This window comes from Passer montanus, unplaced genomic scaffold, assembly GCF_014805655.1.
Source record: "Passer montanus isolate IOZ18808 unplaced genomic scaffold, ASM1480565v1 scaffold35, whole genome shotgun sequence".
In the NCBI taxonomy this organism is placed as follows: domain Eukaryota; kingdom Metazoa; phylum Chordata; class Aves; order Passeriformes; family Passeridae; genus Passer; species Passer montanus.
In genome coordinates, this window is record NW_024368263.1 from 5,597,233 (window position 1) to 5,621,841 (window position 24,609).

Below are 24,609 nucleotides of genomic sequence, written 5' to 3' on the forward strand. Positions count from 1 at the left end.
GGAAACGGCCCCGTGAGCCCGGCCCGGCCGGAGAGCCCGCTCCCGTGTGCTGCATCAGCCCGGCCCGGCCGGAGAGCCCGCTCCCGTGTGCTCCATCAGCCCGGCCCGGCCGGAGAGCCCGCTCCCGTGTGCTCCGTCAGCCCGGCCCGGCCGGAGAGCCCGTTCCCGAGCTGAAGGAGCGGCCCCCTCAGCCCGGCCCGGCGGGAGCGGGCTCTGCCGCCCGCTGAGGGAAGCGGCCCCGCCCTGAGGCGCTGCCTGCCCGCCCTCACGGCCCGAGGCGGCCAGCGCCGGCGAGGGACGGAGCGGATCCCCGCCTGCTTGTATAAAACAGCCCTTCCCCAGTGGTTTGGGGACAGGAATTTTCTTAGGGAACGGCATACAAGTCTTGCTGTCCAGCTCTGCTGTGGCCTCATCCAGGCGGTCGTTGGTGCTCCCTGAGGGAGCCCTGGTGCCACTGGCCAAGCCCTCCTGGATCCTAGGAGGATTAGAGCTACAGTGAGGGGAAATTCTTCTTCTCATGGAGCATATAATGAAGAATGTCCAAAAGTTAGCTGCTGCAATTAAGTGCTGGGAAGGAGCAGCACCCCAGCCCGCTTACTCTCAACAGCTATTTGTTTTATTTCTTCTGGTGCTGTCAGTTTTCTAACAACTTCTTTCCTTGTATTTTCCACAACCAGACTCAAATTCTTCCTGCTCAGTCTGATGCATGGGTTGCCTGACCATGGTGTAAAGTCACTGAAAGGACAAAGACCTTGATTCATCTTCCTTGGAGACACATCCCTCAGCTTTGACCTCTTGTCTGAAAGCTTGTCAGTTCAGGATTGATAATAAGCAAGACTTGATTTTATGTTGGAAATTAACCTTGAATTACTAACTGGTCTCCATTTCAAACAAGTATTTTGTTTAGGAAGGAATCTGTGTTATGATCCCAGCAGGTGACAGGTAAAAACAAGCAGACATCTTAAAACACCACAAGGCTGACCTGAGAGGAGAGCCCCCTTTTAAGACAACTGCCCCAAAAAAGGGTTAATGACAGATTTAATTATTTCCCTAACTATAACCAAAAAGACAGTTTGAATCAGTTGCAACCAATAACAGTTATTGTGGCAGCAGAGGGCTGCAGGTGGAAAGACTTGTGCTTTTTCAGTGCTGCATTTGGAAAGTTCTAAGTACAACATGGAATAGGGAGGGTCATGAGGATGGTCTTTCAAATCAGAAGAGGTTAGACTTTATTTTTTCCCACTATTCATTCAGGAGGGAGAGTAGCCATGAGTCAGGGGAAGCCAGATGGTAGCACATATAGTCCAATTCATATTGGTTCTGAAAGGTAAACTTGTCTTGTCCCAGCACGAGGAGTGTGATGCTCAGAGTCCTTTACCACTGTTACCTTTCAGACTTGAGTTTAAGCCCCTGTCTCAAACCATCTGTCCTTAGAGGTTTTTAGCTGTTTTCATGACTCTGAAGGGGTTAATCTGACAGGTCTGATCCAATCCCAGCTGTGTATGTGCTATATATGATCCTCCCAAGGTTGTGTTTGTGTGCAGCACTTTGGGGTTTTGATCTGAATGTTGCATTTTCCTTCAGAAGTTGCCTCCCAAGTCTGGCCAGGTGGCTGAGCTCTGGTATGGAAATCAAGCTGAGTAGGTTTCTCCACATAGTTCCAATTGTCAGAATTGGGAAGTTTTGTAAAAGCCCTTTGGGGCTACTTGGGGTGGAGGAAGGACTGGTGAACAAAGTGTTCAGATTCGACCCAGAGGGCTTAGCTAACAGATGTTGGCTGGGTCCCTGCTTTGAGGGGGGTTATTGCATATTCATGAGCTGACCTTTTGAGCCACTTCCAATGCGGGGAGGACGTACATCTACATTTTGTTTGCAGTATTTGGAATGGAAAAGTTGCCTATATGACTGAGTGTGAAAATGGATTGGGGTTTATTATCTCAAGTCCTTTCTGTCTGCATTTCTTCTGAAGCCCTTCTTTCTGCCTGCATCTGCTCTGGGTTGGCCCACAACCCCTTCAGTTTATCTAGCAATTACTGGCTTCCCAAGGTAGAGTCACCAGTGTATGCAGTGGGGAGAAATGGCATTCTAAATTAAGAGTCTCTCACACACTTGCAAAATGATAATTTGTCTGTAACAACACTCCTCATTAGAATACTGTTAATTTCCTTTCTGTGACAATTATAGCGCAGCATTAGCTCATATGTGCAATGTACAGAGATATTTCCCTGAATAAAAAAACAACCCAAAATCTATCATTACCACTAGTGGAAAACAGTCCTTGGAGGAGAAAAATGAACTTGTAATTTTGCAGAAATCTCAGTTTAGTAGGAGTTTGGTGTTAAGGTAAGGAGTTCTGGGGGTTCTCCCTGTTGTTGATTGCCTTCATGTTAGACTTCAGAGTTGGCATTTTCCCACTAGCATCTGGAATCAGAGATGATACAGTCCCCAACTGAGTGGAACCTGTTACCCCTGAAATTCAGCTCATGTGTTCTCTCTTTACTCTAAAAACTCGCTTCCCTCCTCCCTACAGACATCTTTAAATGACTGCTGTTTCTTTCTGTTGGCATAGCATATTTTTGCTTATCCATCTGTTTTGAAGTTTTGATGAGGTTTAGTTTTTCAATCAAAAAGAGATTGTTTGTATAATCACTGTTTAGTGCCTGGAATATTTTGGCAGGAGTGGTGTTGTATGAGTGAAGTGGGTTAGTGGTTCTCAGAAGTGCTGGATTTGGTATCCTGTTCTTATGCTTCAGGAGAGTAGGCTGGACAGGCTCTAGACCAGGCAGAAATGGCTCAAGGAATTGCCTTTAAATATGCAGAAGGTCTGCTCTGTTTCACTGATGTCATTAAGGGGACAGAAGCCCTCCTGTTCATCAGCTGCACTGAAGACCTCAGAAGAGCTTTTATTTTGTTGTCATTTTCCTACCTGAATCCTGAGCTTGAAAAGTTCTCTTCAGGTCCAAGGGCTTTAGTTTTACTTCTCTGCTCTACGCTCTGCTACTGCAGGATGGAAGATCCTGCTCCTTTTCCTGAGGTATTCTAGCTGATTTGTTTTAGTTTTAGTTTTTGTGGTTGGTTGATTTTTAAACGGGTTGTAGAGACAAGAGGGACTTCCAGCTTGGTTCTGTACTCACGGCTGGGGTGTGTCTGATCTGATACTGTACCTTTTCATCAAGAAAACATGGCCTGTGGTGCTGGACTCTGCTCTGACTGTGCTCTGACTGGCTTTTAGCAGAAAGCAGAGGCACTGGCACCGTGTGCATCAGCCTGGCTCTGCTCGCCCTTCCCCCTTGCCAACCGGCTATTTCTGTACTTGATTGGAAGAAGCTAAAACTGCTGGATTTTTGCCGGCAGTCAAGGCATTCCTCAAGTTCCTAATCCAGGCTCCAGATGGTTAAGTTGCCCATCCTGACATATAGGAACAAATAATTATGGTAAAAGCGGTGAAACCCCACACCAGCCTGTCACGGTGAGACAGAGAATCCGCCTGCAGGGAGCCCCGAAGAGCCGGCACGTCTGGTCACCTGTCCGCGGGCAGCAGGGCATGGCTGGAGCCGGCCGGGCCCAGCCGCAGGGGCTGCCCGGTGCCGGCCGCGGCCGAGCCTCCGCGGGTCGCCCGCGGCCAGGGGCCAGCGGTGCTGCTCCCCCCGCCGCCGCATCCTCGGACGTGCCGCAGCTCCGGGCTCTGCCTGCGAGAGCCCCCGGGACTCCCCCCGCGCCGGGAAGGGCGGACCCCCGTCCCCGGGCGATGGCTCGGGGGAGGCGCCGGTGGTGCCCGGGCCGGGGGCACCGCCCGGCCGCAGGGGCGGGAGGCGGGGAGGGGTCAGTGCCCCGGCCGGAGCCCGGCCGCCGGGATGCCGCCCGCCGGCGCTGCCCGCGCCAATTGGGTGTTCCGTGCATGGAGGATTTCCTCCCCTCCCGGCTGCGGGAGTCATGAAGGCATGCTCGGCTGCGCTTGAAAGTTTGCCAACCAGCAGCTAGGTTTAATTTCTTTAAGGATCTGGGGAGAAGGGGGGCGGGGGCTGGAGGGGGACCGTTTCCAAGCATGGGAGACAGGCTGCCGGAGCCTCACGCCAGCTCTTCCCCTGCTGTGGCTGCCAGCTCGGAGGCGGAAGAAATCGAGGTGCTGGACTCCGAAGATGTCCTACCTATGGCCGCAGAGGATGTAAGTTTCCTTTGCTCGGTATCTTCCCCCCTTTCCCCCGGGCCGGGATAATCGGCTCAAGTTATTCATAGCCGAAGCCCGGGATGCGCGCAGAGCGGGGCCGGTGACCTGCGGGACCAGGGAAAGCCGCCGTCCCCGCCGCCCTCCGCGCCTCCCAACGCTGGCTGTCTGCGGGCTCCAGCAGCCGCCGGGCTGCCTCCGTGCCCGGGGCCGCAGCTCCCGTCCTTCCGAGCCCCGGCGGCCCGGACAGGCTCCCGGCTCGCTGGTGCCCGCGGCCGGGGGGGAGATGCCCGCGGGTGGCGGCTGATCGGGCAGGGCATCGGACTGGCGCACGGACGCGACTCTGGAGCCTGGAGAGGAGCTGACGCCTTGTCTCGAGGGGCTGCCGGGGGACAGAGAGCTCCTCCAGAGTCACAGCCACCCTGAGGGTGACAGATGTGAAACGCTCCCGCTCTCGGGAGCGGCTCCCTCTTCCAGCCCCCGAGCAACAAACAGTCGAGTAAGTTTTCTCCTCGGCTCGACAGGGCTGATGGCTTCTCTCCACCTTCCGAGCTCTGATGGCACGTGAGGGTGGGATAACTTAGCACGGGCTCTCTGCTCCCCCAGCCCAGAAGGACGCGAAGGGGTCCCGGTGTGCTCCTGCCGTGCTGGGCGGCAGTGCCCGCAGGGCTGAGGCAGTTGTGCTGCATCTGCCGGAGCCGGAGGCAGGAGCTCGCCGTGCACCTGTCTGGGAGGGAGTGAGCGTCAGAGATCCTGCATTCCTGGTGCATCCCAGGACTGCTCACAGCTCTCATTGCCAGCAAACTCGGCTGGGATGAGGACTGAAAAGCGTCTACTCAGTCTGCAGCGGTAAATGCAGGGTCTGTTCCAGCCTGTCAGACATAAAGCAGAGATACTAAATGTCATTCTGAAGCGGGCTCTGGCTCGGGTCTTGCACCACTACAAAAGGGACACTTGGGAGCTGAGCGTTCAGCAATGGCACATCCCCTCGGCCCTCTCTCTGCCTTTTGGATGCTGCTGGAGGAAGCCGCGCAGCCATGCTTAGGACAGAGGCTGTTCTTCACCCTCCAGCCCTTCCTTCTGAATCCTTAGAATTCGGTTGCTGTTGGACTTTCCTCCCAGAGGGCAGTGGAGGAAGTGCAGTTGCTGGCTAGAGCTGCATTCCCCAGCCTGTGTGTCTGAGCACAGCGCAGTCAGGAGGGAGCGTGTGATGCAGGTTGACCTCTGCTACAACACTGCCAGACAGTCCTAAGAGGCGATGCCTGACTCAGGGGTGTGTGTAGCTTTGACTTGGAAAGGGTGGCTTTCCAGGAGCTTTCACAGTCCAGGTTTCCAAATCCCATTGCTTGCTTATGTCAGACTGTGACCTTTTCTTCTCTGACAAATTTTGTGCTTGTCTGGATGGTCCTACAAGAAAGATTTCCTGTTGTGATACACGTGAGCCCCTTGGAGTTGCTCCAGCCTCTACACAAACACAGCCATTAGCAATTCAATCCTGCCAGGGGGCCCAGGAGATGCTGAAATGCTGAGTGCCTGGCAGGATTGGGCTCCTGGGACAGGAGCTGTCCCTGATGAAGCCTAGATTCTCATCCCAGTTCTGCTGCTGCCTTCCTGCTTGACCTTGAGGTAGGACAGCTTGGGTCAGATCCAGCTTGCAGTGTCTTGCCATTACTTGCATTGTTATTTGACTCTGGTACCTGTTTTCTGTAATCAACAAAACTAGAGCCTGCAGCTGCACTGGTTATGGGAAGCTGCTGAGATCTGGCAATAGATGATGTGACAGAAGCCTGAGGTATCATGTATCATCTGCAAGTTAGAAAAGCAGGAAGTGGTGTAAATGCCCTCCTTCTACTCCGCCAAGATTCCCTGCTGAAACAAGCAGGCTACAGAGCATCAGCTCTGAAAATTTCAACTGCTCTGTGCTACTCTGTGCCCCCTGAGACCTAACTGGGGGTTGATTTTGTGTTGTTGCTATTACATCTGAAAGGCTGATGGAAGCTCTCTGGCTTGGCTGGCAAGAACTGACACAAGGTCAGTTCTTTATGTGTTATTAACCACAAAAATATAACACAGTGGAGGTTTGGCTGTCACAGCCTTGACAGTGTGTAACAGCTCAGCTGTGATGTCATTGTAGCTCTCAGAGCAGCATTCCATAAAGCCAGGGTTCAGACAGTCCCAAAATGTTCTGTTTAAAGTGCTGGACTGATTTATGATGATAAATGAGAGCTTATAAATGGAGAGAGACATGGGGAGGAGGGGAGCCAACAACTTAACTAATGAAAAGGAATTCAGTGGCCTGATACCCCATCTCTCCAGTCAATTCTGCTTTAGATTTGCCTACCATGTGAGAGAAAATGTTCTTCTACAACTAGATAAGACTCTTATCACATTTCTGCTTTGCTAACAGCACTGTGAGGAGATTTGCTTATAAGAGTCTGATATTTGTTGTTTTATTCAATTTGTTTCTTTTCTGGGAAGGTGAATGAGGCAGAGAAAACAACAGACCTGGAAATGTGCAAATGTTTCTGGGGATCCTAAGCCAGTAGTTACCCCAGTGCTGCCCTGTAGAAGTTGCTGTCTTCTCAACTGTCCCCTAAATCCAGGAGAGATGGGAGCCTTAAACAATTCAGTAGGAATTTCCTCTGTTTCATGGGACAGTGAGGCAGCAAGTCTGGGTCAGGGAGCTGAGTTGATATCAGCCTCTGTACAAAACATAAATCAGAGCTAGTTTCCATCTTATTTTTTCTGTTTTCAAGTGACAAGGACTTGTGGAGTGTTCACATGGTTGTGAACATTGAAGTGGAGCTTCCTCCTATAGAGCATTTTTAAGGCAGATGTGATAGAACAAAAGATGTGGGGTAAATCCTTGCAGTGGGCTCTCCCCAGCCTTCCACCCTCCCACCTAGCACAAGAGGAATTACCTATTTTTCAGATGGGGACATGTGAGGCTCAGAGAACTGATAGGTTATGAAAAGTCTGCAGAAAGCCAGTCAGGAGCAGGCAGTAGACAGGGCTCTGATAACCCAGCAAAGTAATTGATGGGTCAGTGTTGGGCCACAGGATCTCAGAAAGTGATCTGGAAAAACATTGCTAATTTGTTCTTTCCCTTAATATACACAGAGCTTTCTTGATCTCTGTGAGTAAAATCCCTTTTTTTCATTGCTTGCCTGCAAATAGACAAAGTGGGAGAAAACAGAATTATCACATGAATATTTTGAGTTCATCCTAATTTGGATTTGTAAATGAAAACTGTTCTCCCTGTGTTTGGTAGATTCCCCTTCCTCCTCCTCCGGAAGGATAGGTGATTCTGGGATGAAGAAGGATGTTGGAAATGGCATTAAATCATTTGGTTATTTCTCTGTTAGAATATACTTCTACAGTTTACTGCATGTTAATGTCTTTGCTCTTATACCTTCTTTTTATTCTTTTTCCTCCCTTATGCTGCCTCTCAGCACTGGAAAGTCCTATTTGATCAGGTATGTGAACAACTGATATATTCTCTCTGTCTTGTGAGCAAAGAGCCTAACCTCTGGTTAATTACCTCTGTACTGTCTTCCCTGCATTTAAAATACAGCCTAGGAGTGATGTGCTGCATGCTCCCAGCTCCCAGGATGCTGGTGTGCAAGTCATAATTATCATGGCTGCTTTGGGCCTTTCTCTCAGTGCCTCTTCAGAGCAGCCAGGGACAGGACTGAGCCCATCCCTGGTGGCTCAGGGACTGAGCCAGGGTGCTGCAGCAGGTGCTCTGTTTCCTGCCACTTGTGCTGTCCTTGCTTGTGGATTAAAGGATCTTCTACTCTTTCAGGCAGGCAGACTTAAGACCTGTAAAACCAGCACAGTGTTCTTTGAAAAGGCTCCCCAGCTGCTAAACTGACTTCTGCAGGGTTACATCATCCAGGCAGGACCTGCTGCTTTAAACTTGCACGGGATTAGCAGAGTCTGCATCTGTCCCAAAGACTGTGGCTGTGGCAGGTAAATGCCTTGGGTCAGATCTGTAGCTGGCTGAAGTCAGCCCAGCTTTGAACAGCTCCGAACTGTAGCTGCTGAGATTTTGGGTTGTGGGTTCTAGTTTGTAAATTATGTTTTTAGCTGCTTTACCTGACATGTTTCCTTTGTGGTATCCCTTCCATCTGCCGGGTTGAAATGTGTAGCAGCTATAAACAGAGGGATTTTTTTAGGGTTGATTTGCTTCTAAACTGCAGCACTCTCTTGATGTCGTAAACTTTTGTGCTGTTGTGCGTGCATGTAAATGTCACCTTCTGTGAGGGAGCTTCCTCTGACGCTGGCAGCATCCTGGCAATAAAGTTCGGATGGGATTTCATCCCTGCTTTATGAAGCGATAATCTTGCTTCTGTGTCTGGCTGCACTACAAAGCCAAAAGCTGTGGTGCAGCCTGCAAAAGGATGTCCTTGGTACCCTGGGGGCCCTGTTATCATTCAGCTATTAACTGGGGCTGCCTGTTCTGATGAGTGCTCATTTATACACAGTTAGCCGTGACCAACTGCTAATCCACGTGTCTGGACTGCAGCAAGTTGGCTGTGGTACAGTCAGCAGGCAGTTGGGAGGGGTATTAGGATTGTTGATCACACCTAAATTGTGTGGTGTGTTTGAATCTGCTGGCTTATAGGGGATGCTGCCACTGAAAAGGTGGATGCACAATAAATTGCTTGTGGTCTGGGCTGAATGTTTGTTCCAGCTGCTTTGAATTCTCCTGTCTCCAACACTGGCCCTAATTTGGAGTCTTATTCTATAAGCATCCTTTGATGTCATTGAGTCCTTGTGGGATGGGGCTGTTGGCTGGTAGCTACCTCAGGCTCAAAGAGAGGAATCTGTAATTTCCCATTGGACTTATTTGAATAGTAGATGGGATTTTTTGATTCTTTTCTTTTTTTCTTTTTAAGGGGAGGGAGTTTGTCTGTTGGATGTACAGAACACTAGCCCAGTAACAATGGAACAGGCTGTAAAGACAGACCTTCAATAATTAGCTGTGTTTCAATTAAGGCTGCAGCTGAATTTTAAACCTGGTCTGTAAGACTTTATTATGAAAGAGAATGCAACCTGTGACAACTACTCATAAGTCCTGAATAAATCAATAATGTCCTTGTTGCCTGTGGGCAAAGCTGACGTCTTCCTGGAGCATGATATCAGCAAAGCAATGCAATTAGTCCTGCAGTGAATTGCAGGATGCTGTTTGTCATGGAACAAGGTTGCTATTGCCAGCAGCAACGTGCTAGGAGGAGAGGGGAGCACTTTGTTTAGCTCTGATTGGCATACATGTGAAACATGAGGACAGTCTTAATAACTAGAGAAAGCCTGTGTGTTGACACTGGAACAGTTGCAGCTCACCCTGGGAGTCAGGGGCTGGCTGGGTGTGTACTTGGAGTGGACATGGGTGGCATTTGTGACTCATGGGCTGGGACTGAGGTTTGAGAGCCACCCTCTCAGACCTCTGCACTCACCAGGTCCCAGGAGAGCAAGAGAAGGCTCTGGAGAAAGTGTTAAGAGTAGCTGGGAGTTTACAGGCTGGTAGTCTGCAAGTGGCTTGTTACTGTTATACTCCATCATCCCAGAAAACTGTGAAGAGGTCAGCGCACACACACAGAGCCTTTGAGAGGGGAATGAAATTATTATTAATGCTTGGTTGTTTGGGTTCTTTCTCCCTGAGGAAGTATTTTTTAAAGCTTTCATTTAAGTTTACTGACAAAAAAAAGTGGCAACTTTTCTGTTTAGACATACAAAATTTAAGGGATTTGGGTTTTTTATGACCTCCCCCTCCCCAGCTTAAGTTAAAAATTCAAAACTTCTTGATGGAAAAATTACTGCTCAGCCATAAAGCAGTGCTTTTTGCTTAGTTATTTTAGGAGACAGGAGTGACTGACCATGTTTTCTGTAGGAATTTATTATTTGTTTTGATCCAGCTCTAATCTGTCACACCAGGAACTGTCAGTGAGTCAAGCCAAGATCTTCAGCAACTTGCAGATTCATTTATTTAAGAAGTAAAGGAACTTAAATTCAACAAAAACTCAGACCCAGAACTGCTTCCTATGCTTTGAGGTTCAAAGAAGCCCCTCCCAGGACAAAATCCTGACTACACTGAAGCAAGTACCAAAAGTCCTCCTGGATTTAGTGGGGTCAGCACTTCACCCAAGAGTTTGGGAACAGGCAGACACACAGCTCTTCAGTGCTGCAGCCAGACAGTTACAGTTCAGCTGCTGCCTCATACTGTGCTTGCAAGATGTGGTTTTTATTACAAGGCCATGGCCCTTGGGCAGCTCTAACTCACTTTTATATGGGAACTTTTATAGGGATTCATACATTTATTTATTGTGCTCATAAACACCCTCCACCCCCACACACACATTAGCTCTGCATCTGCTGCCTTCTGCAGAGCCTGCACCATCGCTGCCTGCTCTGCGCTGTCTCTGTGAAGAAACTGAGCTCTGAGCAGAGCAAGCTCTCTCCATCCCTCTGCAATCACTTGGGGTTTTCTTCATTTGTTCTTCAGGGGCCAAAGCCCTACTTTTTTGTTCATCTTCTGGTAAAGTTGAAAATGCGACAATCCCAGGAGCAGCTGCTGACAGTTTGGCGCTTCTCTGTGTTAATAAGGTTCGTTAATTGCCTTGCACTCAGACATGAGAACATCTCCCAGTCCTTGCTGAAGCCAGGTTGCCTGATGGTTGGAGAGTGAGTCGGCAGATGAGTGTCCTGAGGGGCTGTTCCTCTCTAGGGCGTCGGGTGCAGTTCTTTGCCACCATGTCCCCAGTGTCCCTGCTTTGGCAATGACTGCAGCTGGTGGGTGTTATCCAGCCCTTGGCTGGGCTGGGGGAAAGGGGCTGTCTAGGACAACAGTGTTTGTTCTTGGGACTGATCTGCCTTCTGAACGTGGCTTTTAACCTTGTTAGATGCTGAGAGATTTTATCATCTTCTCTGTTTCCCCATCCCCATTGCTGTTGAGATTTTGAGGGTGAATTAGCATTATCAGCCCTCATCTTGGAGTTCTCACTTCTCACCCATAGCCTGGTTTGTAGTCATGACAACAAACTTGTTTTAAATAGACACACAAAAAACTCTCCAAAAAGACCCTCCTTACTGCCTCAACACCTTGATCCTATTGCTTGTCAATCCAGGCTGTGTTTTTGTTGCAGCTGCTTTAGAAATCCTAGATTCCTCCCTGAGACTTGTACGTGGGTGTGATGGCAACAGATGAACAGAGTTTATGGGGAATGCAGAGAGATGCCAAGTTACCCAGCCTGTGTAGGCAGCTAATGGAAAACTTGAGCTCAGAAACAAGGCTGTAGAGATAGACATGCACTTGCCAGGAAGAGTTCAGTTGCTGACACTACCAGCAGTGGGTGCAGCTGAACCTGCTCCGCCATGGTCTCATAAAACATTAAAATACGCTTTAAAAGATGCTGACTTTGCAGCTGCCTTAAATCCAGGGCTGGTTCCTGCACAATTGAAATTGCAGAGCAATCCATAAAATTGGGGCAGCTATTATCATAGTTGGTGGTAACTGGGGAAGGGAATTATTTTCAACTTAATGATCTTTTATGTTAACTGTCCCTTTTCTCTGGGTAGCCTTTAGTGCAGGCAGGCAGAGCTATTTCCCATGCTGTAAAAGAAATTCCAGTTTATTTATTGGGGCACTGTTGAGCTAAACATGACCCTTCACTTCAAAATATTTCCCTGCCTATTGTTGCTGGCAAACCCCTGCCAGCTGTGGCTGCAAGACCTCTCCAGGCAGGTCTCACTGAGCTGTAGGCAGTGGTTTGTGCCTTGAGATTTCACCTCTTTTTTCCAGCAAACATCTTGTGTCTCACTGTTGGTTTGTTGGATCACTGGGAACAGGTGGCACACAAACTGTAATATAAAGAGTAGGAAATGATGGCAGTGACAGCAGCAGTGTAGCCAGGGGGGTTGAGCCCGGGGGTGTGTGTAGCCTTCAAGTCCTTGCCTGAATTTTGGACTGTTGCTGCCTTTTTAGTATTCATTGGGACATCCGTCCACATTTAAAAGGAGTGGTGCTGCAGATAGGAGGCTATGGAAACTACAATTAGGAAATAGTCATCCACTTGTTACTTCATCTGCTAAGGTGACTGGGGAGTCAGAGGTGCTGGTGGGAAGACTGTCCATGGTGATAAGAGATTAGCATCCAGGCCCCAAACCAGCGTTTGCCTCGTCTGCCATATCAGAGTGCTTCATCTCAGTGCTTCTGAGAATGTGACAGGAAATGTGTCCCCTTCTCCCCCTCTGCCAAGCTGTGTATTGTAAAGGGGAGAGACATTTTCAAATCTACAAGGGTCTCTTTACAATGCACAGAGGGGGTTCTGCATCTGCCCCACGCCTTGAAGTCTAATCTCATTTACAGTTGTCAGCGTGGGCTGCTGGAGGAGATGAAAGGCAGAGGACAAGGAGGGAGAATAGATTAGTCTGGAGCAGAGGGCACCGGGAGTGCACCTGCCCCTGCCCCGCTACCTTGAGGAGGGGTGGCAGTAGCAGCTGGGCATGTGTCATCTGCTGCTCTTTGAGGCACCCAGCCATGGAGCACACGATTAATGACTCAGGGGGCTGGGCTTTTGTGAGTGATAAAGCCCTGGGATTTAGGCTGGGCTCTCAGGCCTTTTCTATGAGCAGCACCATCACTTTACATTTCTCAAGTGGCGTTGTGGTTGCAGCGAGCTGTCTGTGGCCACAATGCTTCCCTTTCTGCTCTCTCCCCAAACTGGGCTGACCTTTGTCATACAGCATTAACCCTTTGACTCCTCCACTTTGGGTTGTGGGGCTGGGGGAGAAGAAAAGAATCCCTTCAAATTCATTGCCCTGTGGATAGCCTTGAAGGGAAAAAGGGACTGGTAGGAGCTGTGTTTCGGCTGAAGGAGATTGGTTTGCTGTTGCTCTCTAGATTGTCAGTTCCTCACTCTCTTCAGCTAGAGGCTTTTTTGAATACAGCCTGGGAAAGGGGAGGGGAAATTTTCCTTCTCTGAGTCGAGAAGGGAAACTTGGGCATTGAGCAGCAAATATATGTCCAAGTGACTATTCCCTCTGCAGGATAATGTCTTTTACCATGCCTGGACAGCCTCTGCCATCCCCAGTGTTGTTACAGTGGATGGTAATCTCCTGGCACTTCAGGCTTATACCCAGATTTGACTTTTAGCCACATACCCTGGAGTGATGGCTCAGCATGAAAAAGCCACATGGAGATCATTAATCTTCCCACCCCTTGCAAGATGAACAGCAAAAATGTCCCAGGTTCCTCTCTAATCTTCTAATACCTCTGTACATGGAGCATCAGCCAGCCCTCATGCTGAATGTGGATCTCTCAGATTGTATTCAATCCTTCCCTACAGCATAAAAGGTTTGTGACCAGCTACTCCATTTCTCCTTTCCTTGGCTATTTGGACACTCCTCTCTCCAATCCCACCAGCCTGTACACTGACTGTTGACTTTGACTAGTGCAAAAAGTTGGGAGTAGAAGCTATTGGTATGAACCAGATATTGGCAGCACAACAAACACACCACTCTTAAGCTTGTGCCAGTAAAAGCGGGCATCTCCTGAAATGTTTCAAGGAGTCATAACAAACACACCAAAAAACACATGGAGGCTGAGTCAGTCTTACACAGCTCATGAGTTACTGGCAGCTTGATGTCTCCAGATTTGTAAAGAGCCTCAGGAGGCTTCCTACTCATTACACATTTGTGTACCTTCCACGTCTGAGCCTAGAAACCTGCACGTTGGAGTGCAGTGTCCGAGAGGGATGCTGAGCTGTGTCCAGAGCCGTGTGTCTCTGCTGCTTCCTGATCCCAGCTGCAGCAGGGGGCTTTGGGATCTCCGCTCTGCTGTTTCAGCTGGATGTGTGGGATGGGATTTAGGCACATAGATCCTTGCTAATGCATTGTTCTCAAATCCTGTCTTGCACATAGAAAATCACTGAAGCAATAAAAACGTTTAAGCCTGCGTGTTTAGAAAGAAAGGGGAGAAAAAGCCATAAACACAGAGTGGATTGATGCTGTTTTGCAAATCAGCTGGTGTATTGTGCTCTGTGGCTGTGTGCTGTCATGACAGAGAAGGGGAAGAGATCATCTCATCTCCAGAGAAGCAGGCCAGCTGCTTAGCGAGTGGAAACAGTTTGGAGGTGCTTTTCTACACCATCATCATTTAACACCTGTAACATTTACAGGACTTTTAAAGTTACTGTCCACCAGACAAAACAAATGTTTCTCCTCTACAGTAGGAAGTATGAGGTTTCCATTGCTTTCTGGTATTTGCAGTCAGTGCAAAAATACTGGGGCACATTTGCAAATTAAATGCAGCAGTGGGAGTGTTTGAGTTTGACAGCAGCCAAGAAAGCTGTGATCTCTTTCTGCCTCCTCACTAGGTCTTGTACTATATGTTGGTCTGAAATCAGTTGAGTACCAACAGACCATGAGACAAAGTTGATGGGATTCAGCTGATGGGCTGTTCCTGTTTTCCTACACCATTGCACATACCTGAGGAAAGCTGGTCTCTGAATGCCCTGGATTTTTGTGTGATTCAAATGTGGTTGTTTGCCTGTTCAAGCTGTAGCTTGAACACTTCTTTCTCTCTCCCAGTCTCTTGAGTGGTGTCATCAGCCCTGATCTGGCTGCTCAGGGTGATACAGGGAATATTCTGTTCATTAGAGACAATATTTCTTGGTGAAAAGAGTAGTGAAAGTACTGAATGTTGTGTTCCCTCTGAGTCTCACTTGGACCTTGAATTCTTTCAACTTTAAAAGTAAAACCCCCCACTAGCAAGGCCCAGAGAATTTATGAGTTCTTAGTGTCCATTCCTGTTGCTTAGGAACAGCTATCTGCAGTGACCTGTGTTGTTGGTGAGAAGAGTAACAATGTATGAAACTGATGTTAAACAAGCAAGATCAATCTTACCCCTAGGAACTGTCCTTCATGTTCTTTGGTACTTGACATACTTTGTAAGTAGCAAATACTCTGCAGTCTTCTGAGTTCCATGAAGGAAAGATGAATGAGACAGCTGGAGGCAGAGCACAGTTTGTGACTGTCATCAAACCTCTGGTCTGATGCATTTCTTCAGGGCAGTATTCCCTGAGGAAACATCTCTGCCTCAGTGAGCCTTCACAAATAGGTACCAGTGATGAACAGGAGTCCCTGGTTTGTGCAGCACACTTGTTTGGGATGTACAGTGGTAGTGGAAGGGTTTGTTGATGGCAGCCTGCAGCCAGTAACATGTAGCCTTGTTTGTCTCTTGGCAAAGAAAGGATCAATATTATAGAAGGTGAAAAACTGGAACTGTCACAAAAACTATTGAAGGACCTGATCCTGAGTGCTCTGACTTGGTTTAGCAAAGCACTTGAAAACAATTGTGACAAGTGTCCTGGATTGTTCATGTGTCTGACATAAACTGTTTTGCTGGGGTGGGTATGAGAATGGGGTGTGCCCTAAGGAATTTAGAGACCAAAGTGGGTTTTTAATTCTGCCCCTTCGCTCTAAGACAGAGCCAGGTGCTTGTCTTCCTGCCACTCCTCTCACGTTTGCCCTCACGCTGAGAAAGAATGGGAATTAGGACTTGAGCATTTTTTCTCACTGCAGGCAGTGGCCTCCATGGAATGATGTTGGGTTTTAGCCTTGTCTTTTGCCCTGGGGAGGAAGATCAAAGTGTTTATTGCGGTTTCTTCTTCCATCTGAGCTGCTGCCTCTCGCCTCAGCTACTCCTTCATGGCTGCTGATAGAGGAGTTGCTTTTGCACTGGATTTCTGTCTCTGGGTTGTTCTCCTCACTGTCAACAGGGAAGGCATAAACATTTTTCCTTCATATGTCCTCTGACAATAGTATTTAGGTCTTGGGGAAATGTTTATTTTTGTATGGATTTGTGCATTTAGACAGCCCTTTTTGGGGAGACTGCTGTGGAGAGCATGGGAGATAGTCCTGCTGTTGCTGTCCTTGGTCTCTGAGTTGTGCTTGGAGATTACAGGTGGAGGAGAAACTTCCTTCCAACCTGAATAAAGTGTCTGAAGAATTTTTATTAAGCTGTATTTGCTTTATTATGCTTGGACTTGCCAGCTGTGGCAACTGTTTGGGCAGGTCTTGTGCATATGTGCTGTGTGCAGGATGTGCCTTTGACATCTTAAATATTCTGGTGTTGTCTCTTCTGGGGCATAATGAACCAAAGTCCCCTTCAGCAAGACCAGTGCTCTGGATGGCTTGTCCCAGGGTAGAGATAGCCAAAATTCCTCCCAAATAATGGTTTTAATGCATCTGAAAATGTGTTTTCTATCTTTATTCCCCCTGTGCTCCATGAGCTGAGAGCTGCCATTGCTGCATTGATTTATCGGATCTTTTAGTGTTGGTACTGGTGGCCAAGAAGAGCCAGAAAGTCATGTGCCAGCTGCTGATTTATGACCCTAGTGAACAGTCCTGAAATGCACAGTAAGAATTTTCTGGGCCTTATGCAGTTCTAGCTGCCTGGAAGCTCCAGACTGTTATTTGACCATGTGGAGTAATAAAACCGTAAAAACTAATTAACTTTTGTGCCTACTGCAAAACGAACAAGATCATGCAAAAATACTCCACACTTGCAAGCAACAGTGACTTTATGGGTTTATAAGCCTGTGTTTAATGACCAAGCATGTAGTGCAGTGTAAACTATGTTCCTTTTGCTGACTTCCAGAGCTGAACAGAGCATAACAAGCTTTACCGATTACCGAGGCTCTGAACACCAGCTTGGGATAAAGTTCTCTTTCATCCTTATTAATTATGTAGCTGATGTGCGGGTGGAGGTTTGACACAAAGCTGCATTGGATGGTTTCTTGTAGTCTAAACCAGCCTGAATGACGCTGAGCTGCTGCAGTTCATTCAAGGAGAGATGCTCTCTGCAGTGTGAGCACTGTAGTCTTTCTGAGGTCATTCTCTGCCCGTCAGATGTAGGTGAATGAGCTCTTTCTCAGCGGGAGCACCAGGGTGTTTTTCTGATGTTAGCAGACGAAGGGTCAGCCCTGCTCAGGACCTGTCTCCTGCGGTGGGGATGCTCTGTGTGTGCCAGCTGTGATGTTGCCATCAGAGCAGAGATGTTCCGAGTGCCCTGGTGTTGTGTTGCTCGCCAGAGGCAAGGCACTGACCGACTCTGTATAGGTGATCCAGCCTCTGTCACCCGACACCGACGCGGAGGAGGGAATGACTGACTGTTCTTCTCCCTTAATCAAATTACTGAGGTAACCCTCCTGTGGGCTCCTCATGCCTGCATTACTCAGTAGCCCCTAACACTGGATGTTTAATTCTCTGTTGTTAGACTCAAAGCTGCTGATTCCTGTTATCCTTTTCTAGGATCTGCCAGTTTAGCCAAGATACTTGTCATGATTGCTGATATGGGAGCAGGTATTTGGAATTTGAAAGAGAAAGTATCTTAAAAGCAGGAAAACTATGATGTGACAAGATTTTTAAAAAATATTTCTTCTCTTTCTGATGGATGTGCTCATGGTACTCAGTACCAGAGCAATCATGGAAGTTGTCATGGTACTCAGTACCAGAGCACCAGCCAGCATGGGTCTATCCCAGCTTTAATTTTCTCCACAAAGCTAAGTATTATTGCAGAGCTATTATTAACCTAAAATAAATGTGTCTGCATACTCGCTGCTATAGAATTCTGTTTTTCATGCATCAAATCAAGTCCCTGTGTATTTTCACTTCCCTCCCAGATCTGGCAGACAGTGAAAAAGGGAGCTATTTTTAATTTAAGCTATTCTTATTTTTATTTCATTTAAGAAATGTTCTGTAATGTGCTGAGTTTTGAGTCCAGAGTATGAAAATGTAGTTTTTCTCCTGACAGGTTTCATGGATTATTGCTATAAAACTTCATGTCTATAAAGGAAGAATAAAACTTCCTTCAGGAAGGGCAGAAGTTCTGATTTTGCGGGTTACAGATTTTAGTTCCTTTTAGAAATTGAAAAACAGTGGCAGTCACTGTCCACATGTTAAAGAATTTACCAAGAAGGAGGAACAATTAATCAGAGGAGAGAAACAAAAGTCTTGTGTGGCAGAGTGGTATCAAAAGATCCAGTTCCCTTCCAGGGGGGAAGATGACAGTCACTGGATTAGAAATCATTTGCCTGAAACAGTATTTCTGGCAACCAGAGAGATTGGCATCCCTGTCAGAATGGTGCTTACAAACATTTAATCACCTTCTAGCTGTCACTACAGTTCTGGCATCCCACTGGAATGCCTGCTCCCCCTGTCTTCCTGAAAGGCTGGCATGTATTGTCCATGAGAGAAGATGAATTTCTGGTCCAAATGCAGTCCCTGTCCAGAAGAAATGCATATAGAAAAAGTTTCCTCCTTTCCCCAGTGAATGTGCCCTTCTGTGCCTGAGCCCTGTCTGATGGGCCAAAGGGGAGGTCACTCTCCAGAGCAGGTCCCTCCTTCCATGCTGAGTGTCTGCAGCCTGGGGTGTGGTGATTGCTGTTGTTACCAGGGTGCAGATGCTGGTCACAGCAATGAGGGCTGAGGCCACTGGCTTCTTTATGCTCTGCAGGGAGGAAGAGGGAGAGAGGCAGAGCAGATCTGACTGTACAGGAAGGCTTGAGTTGGGGAAAAGCAGAGTGCCCAGTTTTGCAAGGTAGCTTTAGGTGAGGACTTCAGGCCAGGCAGTAGGGAGGAAACCTTGGATGTGACAGGAGCAGCATTCCACGTCAGCTCTGAACTGACACTGGTGGAGCTGCTTCAGAGCAAAGCCCAGCTCAGCTTTTTTCTGGCTCCCAGTGCTGGAGGGGCTGTTTGTGACAGTCCAGGTGGTCTCTGTGCTGGTGCCCCTTGAACAGGGACAGCCCTCACTTGCCCTGCTGCAGCCTTTTCACACAGAGCTAACGAAACACAAGGTAAGAGGAGTTCCCTGCAGCTGTATGGGCAGAACTTTTCCTTGCTGAGTACATTTCCACCCTGGTTTCCACCTTGCAGCACGTGGTAGGCAGAGCCCTGGTGTCTGCTGCAAGGGGTGTCTAACACATTGGTCACAGCATCCTGGCACCTGGGAAGGCTGAGGGGGACAGCCAAGCTCTGAGCCCAGCAGCTCTCCCACGGGGCTGCCCTGCAGAGTGCTCCACTCTTTTCTGCCTGATGGAGCAGACAAGGGAGGAACAGCAGTTGTCTCCTAGGGCTGCTAGGTCATTGGTGTTTCTGCCTGGCCATCCTCTTGCTGGTATTGCTCATCAGATATGTCACTAAACAGCAGCAGAGAGAGACCCAGTGGCTCAGATCTGATTAACCTGTACAACTTTGTGCTGTGTCTTAATTGGATTAGCTGCAGGGGGGTAGCTTTGCTCTTGTTCCTGATTTTTTCTTAAACAGGTACTTATCACTGTGACATCTGATGGAAGCAACAAGTTCGAGTGGCAAGACCTGTGAATAAATAAGCAATGTTTACTTCTTCCCCACTACTCATCTAATAGCTCCTGCCCTTCCTTTCTAAGATACTGCTGTAGCTGATGCCTGTGAGATGTCTTTGAGTAAGCCCTGCAGTCAGATCTCTTGGGAGGTGTAGGCTTTGCCTGACAGCCTGAACCCAGAGTCTCTGATTGGTAACCACGGTTCTGTCACTTTTGGGAAGGATTTCTGCTCAGCAAATGTTCAAAGCAGTATTAACTTACCATGTTCAGTTTCTTTCATCTTTTGTCTGAGCTTTTTAGTTTCCTTCAGAGCCTGATTCTTCTGCACCTCAGGGTTTTTGCATGTATCACCACAGTGGCTGTGGGTTGTAGGGAATTGGCCTTATTCAGCACTGCAATAGCCCTTCCTCTTCCAGGACTTCAAAGCTTGTTCTCCAGTATCAGTTCATTTAGTTTCATAGATGGGAAAATGGAATAAGGAGATCAGTCATCATATTCTGTTGCAGTGGGGAGCTGCCTGCTACAGACCTGAAAAAATAATTTAATCCATTTGGTTGTGGGATTACCCCTAATTCCTCAAGGTGCTGTCTACCTCTGTGGTGCCCAGTTGAGAAAAAGGAGAACCAGTTTAGGGGAGTCTTTCCTCCATGCCTATTCTTCTGCCTGCAGCACTCAGTTTCCTTTTCAAGAAGCTGAAATAGAAGCCTTTCTCCTTGCCATAGCTGTGCTGGGTGCTGGATTGGATGCTGGAGAGGTGATGGAGGGGTACAGGCTGCTGAGACGCTCTCTCTTACATCTCTTTCTAGATAGCTGTGCACAAAGAGTGAATTGTAGGTGTGATATCAGGCCACGGTTCTGTTCCAGGAGGAATAAAAGATGTACCAGCAACAAACTGGCTGTTTCAAGATCAAAAGTGCTGTTACATTAAAGCTGGTAATACTGCTTGGCTTGGCAAAAGCCTGACAATGCGTTCCAGGGTTTTAATGTATATTCACATAAACTATCTTCCACAGTGAGGTTCAGGCCTTTGAATTTAGTCCATGTAAAATAGCAAGGGGTTTAGTGACTTGGTAAGAAGGCATCTCCAAGGAATTCCCTCTTTGTACAGTTTTTGAATGTAATTCATTTGTGAACACTGCGTGCAGCACAGTTACATTCTCACAGCAGAGGGTTCAGTGCTTCTTGGCACCTGGGGTGCCTGTGCAGGGTGTGTGGTTGTCAGGCACATGCTCTGCTGCTGCTCCTAAAGAAAACATGATCATTAAGTTGAGGTATAATGGACATTAGTTTCCTTTCTCAGATTTAATGCATTCATGTATTCTGTGTCCACAGGCCCCTCAGCAGCTCTCAGGCTGGATATGTAAATTGGTAGCTGCAGAGGATGACTGATCTGTTAATAGGTAGCATTTGATATTCATAAAATGAATGCATTTAATGTTGCATGGCAATGGTTGCTTGAATTTTTAAGTCTCCTGAGGATCTCTTGTAATTCTGCGGCTCTGGCTGTATTTGTTGCAAAAAGCATTACAAAGGGAGAGGCTCTGTGGTTTCTGAGGGCTGGCTGTTCTGTTGTCTGTGAGTATCACTTCAACTTTTTCTGTATCAAATGTTATTCCAAGGAAGCTGTGAAAGCGGGAAATGCAGTGATATCTGAAAACAAAACACTGCAGTCAAATTCATGGTGTCCATAGAAGTAGCTGTGTTGGAGATCTGCTCAGATATTATTTTTCAGGAAAGGCCAAGTTTTAGTAGATAATTTTTCATTATTAGGCTTTCATTGAGGGATACAGAGGACTAGAAAGATTTGGTAGGTCATTAAATTAAGTACAGATCTGCCACTGTGGGGTTTTAAACACAAAATTAAATCCTGGCCTCTTGGAAGGGGCCTCCTTTGCTTCCTTTGGGCCCCATGCTAATTTCATTGCTGGTTTCAGAAGGGTAAGGACTTCCACTGATTTTAATTTTACAGTGTTTCTTTTAGTATGCAGGCATTGAAATATTAAATTTCTTTTGCAGAAGGTTTCATTAAAGGAAGCTGTATGCCCTTTCCATGGCAGAGCATTTGTGTGATAAATTGCATTTTACAAACACATGAGGTGGTGATGAACCCTCACATATTGCAGAGTTACACTCTAAAAACATTGGTGCTTCTCGATTTTCCCTTTAGCACTGTGAGGCAAATACTTCAGGTTTTGATCACTTCCACAAGCCTGAGCTGAAGGGACAGTGACAAATACACAGGGAGAATATTGTGATATGCACCATAAAGTTGTGCCAAGGTGAAAGGAATATAGAGGCTCAAATGACCCCTTCCCCTGAGGCTTTTGTGATTTATTTTAATATTTTCTAAGGTGAAGTGCTGGATCCAAGCCTTGATACCAGCCAGCATCATTCATGTCAGACAAAAAATCTTTTACTTGTGTCTTCCTTGGCCACCACCCCTCCAGATACTGGTGATTTCAGCACAGCAGAGTTTGGCAGTGGAAAGTCTGTCACTGTTATAATGTGCTGCTCTGTGGGTACTGCATCCACCTCTGCCTGGTCTGTTCTCAGGGGATGTGTGCCAGGGTCACACTGAACAGTGTCTCAGTTTTGCAGCCTGAGGAAATGGCCGTGGTTTGCTGTGTGTCTGAGAAGGCCATTCAAAGAGGCAGATTTGCTGTGTGGGCAGCAGGAATAGAACCAGGTTCTGAAGTACCAGTGCAGAGTGGCTGAGACTGTGGGTGGCACCTCTGTGACATTTCTCTCATTGTGGCATTTGAAAAAAAACTCCCCCAGAGGCAAGCAGGGGTGCCTGGTTGTGATGTCTTGGCCCTGAAATTGGCTAGTTGTGATTGCAGGGATCTGCAGCCTGCTCTGGGTTAGTATAAACACATCTTTCAGCTTGTAAGGAACCTGCTGTGTTTCCTTGAAGGACATCAGCAAGTATGTAGGCAAACCTCAGCTGCTTTTCTTCTGAAGGCTTGGTCTCACAAATAACATTGTCAAGAGTCGTTTCTCAAGTCCATGAATTCAGTGGCAGCTGAAGGTATTTGGCAGCTTTGGGTACCAGTCACTCCTTGGGGCTGCAGAAGGCAGCATTGCACTGTGGACAGGTCAGTGGAGCCACCAGCTCTGTGCCACTGAGCTCTGCTGCCACTGAGCTCTGGTGCCACTGAGCTCTGGTGCCACTGAGCTCTGGTGCCACTGAGCTCTGGTGCCACTGAGCTCTGGTGCCACTGAGCTCTGGTGCCACTGAGCTCTGGTGCCACTGAGCTCTGGTGCCACTGAGCTCTGGTGCCACTGAGCTCTGGTGCCACTGAGCTCTGGTGCCACTGAGCTCTGGTGCCACTGAGCTCTGCTGCCACTGAGCTCTGTGCCACTGAGCTCTGGCTGGTGTTGTTTGTGCTGCCTGAGCTCACAGCTCTGCACACAGCTCATGAAGCTTAAGGGGGAAGGAAAAGTGAAATATGGAGGGCTGAAAATGACCTCAAGAAATTTCCCACCTTCCCCATCAGCCCCCCACCTCAGATTAAAGTTATCTAGAATGTTCCTTTTCCTTGGTGTAGGAGGGTTTCTCACTTCAGCTTGTCTGAGACCAGGACCACAAGGCCTGGGAAGAGAAGAGTGAATGGAGAAGCTGCTCGCCAGGACCTGCTTCTTCTGGTGACACCAGACAGCAGTTTCTGAAACAATTTTCGCTTTAGCTGCCTCCAAACTCTGTACAGTTGAAAACTGGAGCAAGCAATACTGGTCCATTAAAACGGCAATATAATTTTAATTGACATAATAAGACTAAGGTATTGTATAATTACTTTTTTCATGCAATAAAATAGGACAGGAATTAATCTCAGCTAAGCAGCCAGTCTGTTGTACTTCCTTACTTGCTACAACGAACATTTTTCTATGCAGTGAGATCTTCTAGCAAAGAAATGCTGAGAGTAGAGGGTGATGGCCATGGGCTTGCTTTCTGGCTGGCCCAAGCATGCTGATGTGTGGTACTTTACTGATGGTTAACCAAAACTAAAAATGCTGTCTGTATCTCCAGTCCAGCTCCTCCAAGTCAGTGTGATGAGCAGAGCCTGCTGATATCTGTTCTCCATCTGTCCCTTCCTCCGTCATCTTCACTATCATTAATTGTTGATGTCTGGCCTCTTAGCACAGTGCTGATGGGATCTTTCCATGGAGGATTAAGGCTGGAGTGGATTGGCAGGAGACAGTATCCTTGCTGTAGGAAGTTTGCCAGATGTGTGCAAGCTTGGTGCTGCTGCTCTTCCACTTACTCCAGTTGATATCTGGACATGGACAAGGTCAGTTGCAGCTCCATGACCTCTGACCAGTACATCAGGCCAGACATGGTCTGGTCTGGGCTTGGGAGAGGCCTCCTGCACCCAGCTGCTGCACATGGCCTTCAAGGAGACTTTCTGTCTGTTTACATCAGCTGCACCATCCCTGGTCAGGTGCAGACCACTGTGTGGTCACGGAGCTTTAATCAAGGCAGTGATAACACTAACAGAGTGGTGGGAGTGCTGGCAGGGGGAGTTGAGATGTCATTTCTTACAATGTCATGGTCCCCAGGTTGTTAATGTGTCTGTAAATCACACAAGTGCTTTCCTGTGGCTTTGCTTTCTGCTGCTGCCTCAGCTGCCATGATTTCATGGGACACAGATCTCAGCTTGTGGCAAAAGCATGGCCTCCTTTCCCTGTAAAGATGCTTGGTATACATTTCCAGTGCCCTGAAGCCTAGCTGAGGGCCCTGCTAAGCTCACTGAATCCAGGCTCTGAGAGATTGTATTTAATTTTATTTTATTTTATCAGGTTTGCTTTCCTGTGGAGTCTGTATTTTTTCCTGTGTCTGCACAGGAGCATGGGAGTATTCCATGGCATTTCAGAAGGTTAGGAGTTCCTCCTTACCTGGCTGGTCTCCTGGTCTGCTCCTGGGAAGCCCTTGGAAGCTCTTGTTGCTCTTTCCCAAAGGTGATATGTGTCCTGCAGTATGCAAAAGGTATTTGTTACATTGCAGGGGCAGCCTGGGGCCTGGAGGTACAGTTCTGCTGGCTGTCAGTAGCACAGGTGATTACTCTCTTTTTCCATATT

At 47.8% G+C, this 24,609-nt stretch overlaps 1 protein-coding gene across 3 annotated transcripts in view; it reads left to right on the top strand.

Annotated features, from left to right (window-relative positions):
* The first annotated feature begins 3,853 nt into the window (after positions 1-3,853).
* Positions 3,854-24,609, top strand: part of RHBDL3 (rhomboid like 3) — a 57,286-nt gene continuing 36,530 nt past the window's right edge. For 2 of the 3 annotated variants that reach the window (XM_039716152.1, XM_039716155.1), the window contains exons 1-2: positions 3,854-4,165; positions 7,618-7,641. In XM_039716152.1, coding sequence (XP_039572086.1) covers positions 4,046-4,165; positions 7,618-7,641 — 144 coding nt within the window. In that variant the 5' untranslated portion in view covers positions 3,854-4,045. The remainder of the gene's footprint in view (positions 4,166-7,617; positions 7,642-24,609) is intronic. The other variant, XM_039716154.1, reaches the window with a different exon arrangement.